Raw genomic sequence first — 7,869 nt, forward strand, 5'->3', positions numbered from 1 at the left:
CTCAGCTGATGTAGTATTATTCCATCCTGACACTATTAGTACCACATGCAGTGGTACAGTGCAGCACGGCATCACTCCTGTATAGCAACACTGTTATCAGAACCCCATTTGACCATAAAACGGTGTACTGTGCTAAACCCAGCAACTCTACTTCCTACAGAGGAAGAAGGTGAACCACATGATTGTGTGGTTGAAACGGAAACCTTACATTTACCAAGAAAAGATTTAACTGATGTTCCAATTCCAAACTCACATGTATTGTTTGTAGATGGCTAAAGGAAAAATCCAGATGGCACAAACGCAACATGCTACGCAGTAGTAACCTCAAACAGTGTTAAAAGCAACACAACTTCCCAACCATTACTCAGTGATTAGTAGCACTAACAAAAGCCTGTAAATTGATGAAAGGGAAAATTGCTACAATCTGGACTGATAGCCAGTATGCTTTTTCAACATTGCATGTGTTTGCACAACAGTGGAAAAATCGTGGCATGGTTACATCAACAGGAAAACCTGTCACACATGCTAAACTATTGATTCCAGGAACTCCTGGATGCAATTCAATTACCAAAACAAGTAGCCGTATGTAAATGCACAGCACATACAAATGGAACGGATGACATTTCAAATAGAAATCAATTTGCAGATGAAATAGCAAAGAAAGCTGCATCTGAACCAAGTACAAAAAAATTACAACTTGAAAACAAAACCATAGCTCAAGAAGTGTTAAAAGATATGCACTATAATCCACCAACAAGTCAATGAAATATATGTATCACCTGAAGGTAAACCAATTTTACCAAAATCATTGTTCAAATGGGCTGCAATATTGAGCCATGGGCCTTGCCATGTCTCAACAGGAGGGATGGTGAATGCCATAAACAAACACCTAAAGAGATCATGACCATGGCTACGGGGTATACAACTGAAAATATGTGGTTAAAATGGTTAATGAACACTGCAAAAAAGAATGGTGCTGATGATTGTGTTGCATGTGCTCCTGCAAGACCACAGCTGTTTACAGAGCCAGCCCCATTATTCCCAAATGATACCTGGGGATATACCTGTATGTTAAGATTGACACATGAAGCTACCCCTCCAAATTGTACTACACTAGCACCAATCTTCCCACCAATTTCTAATAAAACCAAAACATTGATCATATAAGATTGATTGAGACAGCACTAGACAAGAGAACGGCAGATGCGTATTTACAACAGCAGGCAAAAGAGTATGTTGCATCACTGACCAAAAGCATGAGTGTCTGTAAAGATGTTTAGAGACATGAAAGTTATGTGAATGACAAAGAAGAATACCATAACTGAGAATCTTAAATTGATGAAGGTGCTATAAAAATGAATGTGTTATGAAAAACCTTGTATCAGGAGCCATAATGATAAGAGAATTTGGCATTCATCAATGATAAACAGGAGGGAAATGTTGGAAGAATTTTATTTATTATCATTGCTTCATGCTGTACTGTCGCTTTAAGAAACTGCTTGCTTCCCATATTTACTCCAGTGTGTTACTGTTGTTTAAGAAACTGCTTGCTTCCCATCTTTACCTTGTCACACCCTCATTCACACCCATTTTCACATCCAGCTTCTTACTCCATATACTCACACAATCAAATAATATGTAATCTGATACTTTTATAAACTAAATAAAAGAGCAAAGGAAGGGTGCAGCAACGCAGTTGATGTGGAAGCTGCCAGAAGAGCAAGCTGCACTCTCCTCTTGCAAGTAAAAGATCAAGACGTCTTTTGTGTTTTTTACTTTGTCGTCATTTATGTTAGAATAATTCTGACATACAGCCAGAAGTTAAAGCAATTATAATTATATTGTTTGAAGAACTGCCAAGAAATGACAAAACAGTGAAAGAAAAAGAACACATTTCGCCAAGACCTAAAAAGAAACACTAGATTAAGAAAAAAATAAATAAAAAAAAGCCACGAGGGTCAAAAACCAGTCTAAAATAAGAAGAGAATAGGAAGCACCAGATATGTAGCCACAAAAATAGCATAATTTAAAAGCAAGTATTATATTTTAAAGATAGTTTAATAAAATGTAAAATGTAAAACTAACCAGCTAAATCAAAGTGTAACAAGAATAAGCACTGAATTAATAAATTACATCCCAAGATTTAGATTTATTAGATTTAGATAAGATAAGATTTAGATAAATAAATAGCATTTTAAAGTACTACAGAAAATCATACGAAAGGGTTCATCAAATGTGAACAGAGAAAAAACCCCACTACAATACAGTTTTGTTTTACAATTGAGTTAACAGTGTGTGCAAAAATAGAAACACACACAAAAAAAATCAAAATGTTTTGGTTTTTTTGGTAGAAGAATGATTGTAGACCAGAGGTGCCCAATAAGTAGATTTGGATCTTCCACTAGATCTCAAAGGGAGTGTTGGTAGATCCTGAGCAATTACATTTATAGAAAGAAAAAATAATAATTAAAAATAATAGATATAATTCAATTTTAAGATGCTAATCACTAAGGCTAAAGTAAGGACCATAGAAGTATTGAGTCAGATGGTATTGTGCCATACAACTACAGCCATTTAATGTGTCATGTCTGTCTGTTTCCGTGTTTTCCTGTGTTCTTTGTGGGGTAATCATGGGATCACACTCACCTGTTGTTAATTAGCTTCACTTGTGTCACTTGGTGTTCCCTGTGTATATATACCCCTCTCCCTCACTCTGTCGTTGTTGGATCATTGTGTTAGATCAGTGTGATGCTGAGTGTTCTTGGATCATTGTGCAGTTCGTTCTGTCAGGCTGTTCGTGAGTTTCCTACTCTGTGTTTCCTCGTGTTCCAAAGAGAATTCCATGCCTGTTAGTTCTTCGTGTTTCGTTAATTTGGACTTTGTAAATAAAACTACCTGCACCAGAAAGAGTCTCACCAGTACTGCATTTGGGTCCTGCCTGCTCCCTGCGATGCCCGCACGTGACATAATGATTATAATAAACTAAGTTTTTAAGAAGAGAACAGGTCATATTTCATTTTATCAGAAACATACCTTATTCTCCAGGTGTAGCAGTGATGTGAAGTCTGATAAAATAAAACCGTTTTTTACTGATGTGAATCTAAAAACACTTTGACACATAGTAGAAAAAACAGAGTGAAAACAATCAGAGTTCTGAACTAGAACCCATTCATTTATAATCAGTGGTTCATCTGACTGTGAAGATAAATCAGATTCACTTTAACATTTACAACAGTAACAGTCAGTGAACTCACCCCAGATCCTCCAGTTTACAGTCTGGACTCTGGAGAAAACCACACAGATTCTTCACAGCTGAATCCTTCAGGTTGTTTCCACGCAGGACCAGTTTCCTCAGATGGGAGGGGTTGGACTTCAGATCTGAGACCAGAGAAGAACAGCTGATCTCTGACAAACTGCAGCTGCTCAACCTGAATAAAGAAGAAAAGACAAAGAGAAAAGTTGATTTTCTTTTTAAATTTGATTTTTTTTAGTTGTTTAATGTTTATTAAGAAAAAATTGTATTTTTAGATTCTAGATTGGTTCATATTAGATTAAATCAATTCAATTTAAAACAGCATTTAAAACAGCTTTAGATCTTTTTTCCTTCAGTCAGTGAGATTACACAAAAGAATTTTATTCAAAGATTAAAAAAAAAACTCTTATGTTTGTTTGAATGAATGAGATGATTTAAACCACACATGTCAAACTCAGGCCCATGGGCCAAATCCGGCCCGTGGTGTAATTATATTTGGCCTGTGAGATCATATCAAATGTATACTAGAGTTAGCCCACCAGTATATAGGCCCTATATACTGGCAGAATTTGTAGTATTAGCGGTGTATCCACTATGTTACAGCACATATGTTTTGCGGGTTTTTTTGCTGACGGCCTGTAAAAAAAGATTTACATTAAAAAGCAACTGGAAAGGCTACAGATAAAGAGACATAATAAGAAACAAATACCACTGATATGGATTTTATTTCTAATTTAATTTCTCATGTGTTTTCAGCTTTGGTTGTTCCAGATTCAATGTTTAAACAAAACTAAAGCTTGTTTCCATATGGAAAAATTCTACATTACAGATATGGAGAGAAGCGAAAACCTGAATAATTGCCGTCAATTTTCCAATAAATATTAAGTTTGTCCCACGACTTTCTCCCAGTTTTTAATTTTGGAAGGCAGCAGGCCCGGACAAGGTGTCCACGGCTACCAAAGACCTGCACTGCTGAAGTCGGCGAGCCGCTCCAACGGATTTAAAACCTGAGTCTTTGACTGTGGGAGAGTGCCATCCATCTGGAAGACGTCATGCAACGTTCCATTTCTCAAAAAGAACTGGCCCAGCGAGCTGAACAACTACCAACCCGTGGCACTCACATCACACCTGATGAAGACCCTGGAGCAGCTCTTCCTCAACCTCCTCTGGCCTGAGGTGCAACATGGCCAGGACAATCTACAGTTTGACTACAGACTGCCATCCTCTACCTCCTACACTGAGCCCACTCACATCTGGACAGGAGGAGCGGCGCTGTGGGAATCTTCTTCTTGGATTTGTCAAGGGCCTTCAACACCATCCAGCAACTTACATTCCAGGATAAACTGATGCAAGTGGACCCCTGTATTGTTGGCTGGATTTCCAGCTACCTCACAGACAGACCACAGTATGTCAGGCTGAATGACATCACATCTGATACTGTGGTCAGCAACATCGGAGCACCTATGATTCTGGGTGAATTAATGTGTGGAACAGACCAAAGTCACATCTTGAATGTGTAAAACAGGAAACAGTGTTTTCTATTGGAATGTTATATTAGTGTAAAAGCTTTGCTCACTTTCTGTTCAGCTGACTCTGCATTGTTTATCTTCGTTTATAATATTAAATAGTTTTAGATGTTCATTTATTTTATTCTTATCACCAGTCACAATACTTGGTATTCCTTTGAACAGAAAGGAATATTCTGGGTTTGTAAGGAATAGTATTGTGTCAGCAGAGACATAGTTGATTAGAACCAACTTCGTAGCTCTCTTTAACTCCACAATAATATGAATCCAACATAATCTGGGATATGTTTATAGAAACCATGATGTTACTGTGGAAAAGTAAAAAACATGAAGTGAACTAGTCTGGACTGTAGAGAATGTAGAAACAGAGGTGAATCTGCTATATTCAGTACAATGACTGAGTTAAAGACTCACAGCAGTCTTTTTACAAAGAGCTTCATGTTTCATTGTACTTGTTCTGTTATTCTGAGCATGTTCAAAAACTAAAGGTAATCTTTTAACTGCTGGAAACCAAGAGGAAAATCTCTGACTGTGTTAGATCATTAGTTCTGTCACTGATTCATAAAGATAGACCTGCACCAACATACTGTAGCTACCTGCTGAAATTCACTGCACTTCTCCTTTAGTCATCCAAGACCATTAAACTGAATGAACACTGACTGACTAATCAATAGTGATTGATCACTAACTCACCGAGCCTTCCTGCAGTTCCTCACAGCTGGGATCAGTCTCAGTTTTCCCTCCTTCGATGTGTTATACTTCTCCAGGTCCAACTCATCCAGAACCTCCTCTGACATCTGCAGGATGTAGGCCAGAGCTGAGCACTGGATCTCAGAAAGTTCCTTCTCTCTGGTCTTTGACTTCAGGAACTCTTGGATCTCCTGATGAACTGACTGATCCTTCAACAATGCTTTTTAGGTTTTCAATGAGCTTTAGAATTGTTTTGGACTGTAGTGTCTTCCCAGCTTCAGGAGAACATCTCTGTCTCCCTTTGTTAATTCCAACAGACCAGTCTCATGTCCTCCACTGTACTTGTTCTTCTTCCGCTTTGTCTGAACCAACAGGAAGTGTGAGTATAGGTCTGTCAGGGTTCTGGGCAGCTCTACCCTCTGCTCTGAGGTCAACATGTGCTCCAGAACTGTGGCACTGATCCAACAGAAGGCTGGGATTTGACACATGATGTGGAGACTCTTGGACGTCCTGACATGTGAGATGATTTTGTTGGACAGCTTCATCCCTGGTCCTCTTTCTGAAGTACTGGTCCTTCTGATCATCAGTGAAGCCTCGTACTTCTGTCACCCCGTGGACGCACGTAGGAGGGTTCTGATTGGCTGCTGCAGGTCTGGAGGTGATCCAGATGAGAGCCGAGGCAAGCAGGTTCCCCTGGATGAGGTTTGTCAGCAGAACATTGACTGATGACGTCTGTGTGACATCAGTCACAACCTCCATGTTGTTGAAGTCCAGTGAGAGTCTGCTTTCATCCAGACCATCAAAGATGAACAACAGCTGACAGACAGTGAGCTTCTCTGCTGTGATCTTCTCTAATGTTGGATGGAAAACCTGGAGCAGCTGGAGAAGACTGAACTGCTGACCTCTGATCAGGTTCAGCTCTCTGAATGAAAACAGAACCAGCAGACTCACATCCTGGTTTTCCAAACCCTCGGCCCAGTCCAGGGTAAACTTTATCACTGAGAAGGTTTTTCCATCAGAGTGGTCCGGACCACTCTGATGGCCCCCTGCTGGTCAGGTAAGGCTTTGAAGATCTCACAGCAATTGATGGGAGTGTCGTCCATGATCTTCTTCTTGGCAGCAATCTCCAGCTGCTTCACCTCATGTTGGGTGTATTTACAAGCTGACCAAATTCATAAATTGAACTACTACTTACAGTAAGTACTTTTGCAGTAGCAATGCAAAAATGTTTCATCTTGAAAAACTCCCAGATATACTCCTGATGCCATGTTGCTTGTCAAAATTCAGAGGGCGCGAGAGAGCTGACATTAAATACAAACCATTTGCAATGTAATTTTTACGCAAATGTTTCAAAGTCTATCACGATGTTATTGTGTGGGTTTTGCTTTTGCAGTGTCACTTAACATTGTTTTGCTCTCGAAATAGTGATAATAGCATTACCCTGCACGTAAACAGCAAGCTATTTATAAATTAGCCGCTAATTATAAATAGCTTGCAATTTTAGTCGCTTGTATTACTTGTATTACGCTAATTAGAAGCATAACACAAGCACTTTGTTAAAATAAAGCACACATTTAAATGTAGAAAAAATAAACAGATAGGGCAAAACTATTTTTATTAGCACAGCCTTAACAAGAGGGGCAAAAATTCAGGTTAAAATGCAACACAATGAACACAATCAAACACTGCTTTGTGTGTCTCAGTATATGTGCTTGATTAACATCACAACTTTCAAACCTTAGACTGACATTTTAGAATAGGGTTCTTAAGTTAAGGATTAGGGCCACTGTTGCCACTGTTGTTTCTTTAAAGGATGACATCAGTGTAAGATGCTGATTACAAAGGAAATCCCAGATATTTTTGAAAAAGTAGTTTTTGTTTAATACTCTGTTTAATATAACTCTACAGTGCAAACTGCTTGTAGAAACAGACAAGGGGCGGTAAACATATGGCCCGTGGGCCAAAACCAGCCCACTTGGGGTTTAAATCCGGCCTGCTTGATGTATTTTGGAAAAACAAAATACACGAACACTTCCTGTTCAAAACATCTGTAAAACTATATTTCATTCATACATACCATTTATATATAAAATAGCTCATCAAACTTTTTTAAATTCCGATTCATTCTTTCCTACAGCATCTCTTCTACGGGGCTGTGGTTGCCGGAGCTGTGGTTGCTGGGGCTGTGGTTGCCGAGGCGCGTTTACGGCATGCCGCACAAACTTAAGCTCATTATTTGGTTTTAGGTATCGGATCGGATGGGCTATACTTGTTTTTATGCGATGTTTGATCCTGAAATTCAGCAATATCGAACCAATACCAATCCTCAGGATCGAGCCATCTCTTATACTGACCAACTCACAGCAAAGAAAAATAAACAGCTTTAAAAGATCATCTGGT

At 38.9% G+C, this 7,869-nt stretch overlaps 1 protein-coding gene across 1 annotated transcript; it reads right to left on the minus strand.

The window, feature by feature from the left end:
• Nucleotides 1–3,235: 3,235 nt before the first annotated feature.
• Nucleotides 3,236–6,737, minus strand: LOC103394716 (NACHT, LRR and PYD domains-containing protein 3-like). Its single transcript, XM_017040926.2, is given in 6 exon segments — nt 3,236–3,428; nt 5,473–5,689; nt 5,729–6,006; nt 6,008–6,488; nt 6,491–6,631; nt 6,674–6,737. Coding segments are annotated over 6 exon segments (1,359 nt in total). The 3' UTR covers nt 3,236–3,250.
• Nucleotides 6,738–7,869: the final 1,132 nt, after the last annotated feature.

The sequence above is a fragment of the Cynoglossus semilaevis genome, chromosome 18, assembly GCF_000523025.1.
Source record: "Cynoglossus semilaevis isolate Cse_v1.0 chromosome 18, Cse_v1.0, whole genome shotgun sequence".
Lineage (NCBI taxonomy): Eukaryota > Metazoa > Chordata > Actinopteri > Pleuronectiformes > Cynoglossidae > Cynoglossus > Cynoglossus semilaevis.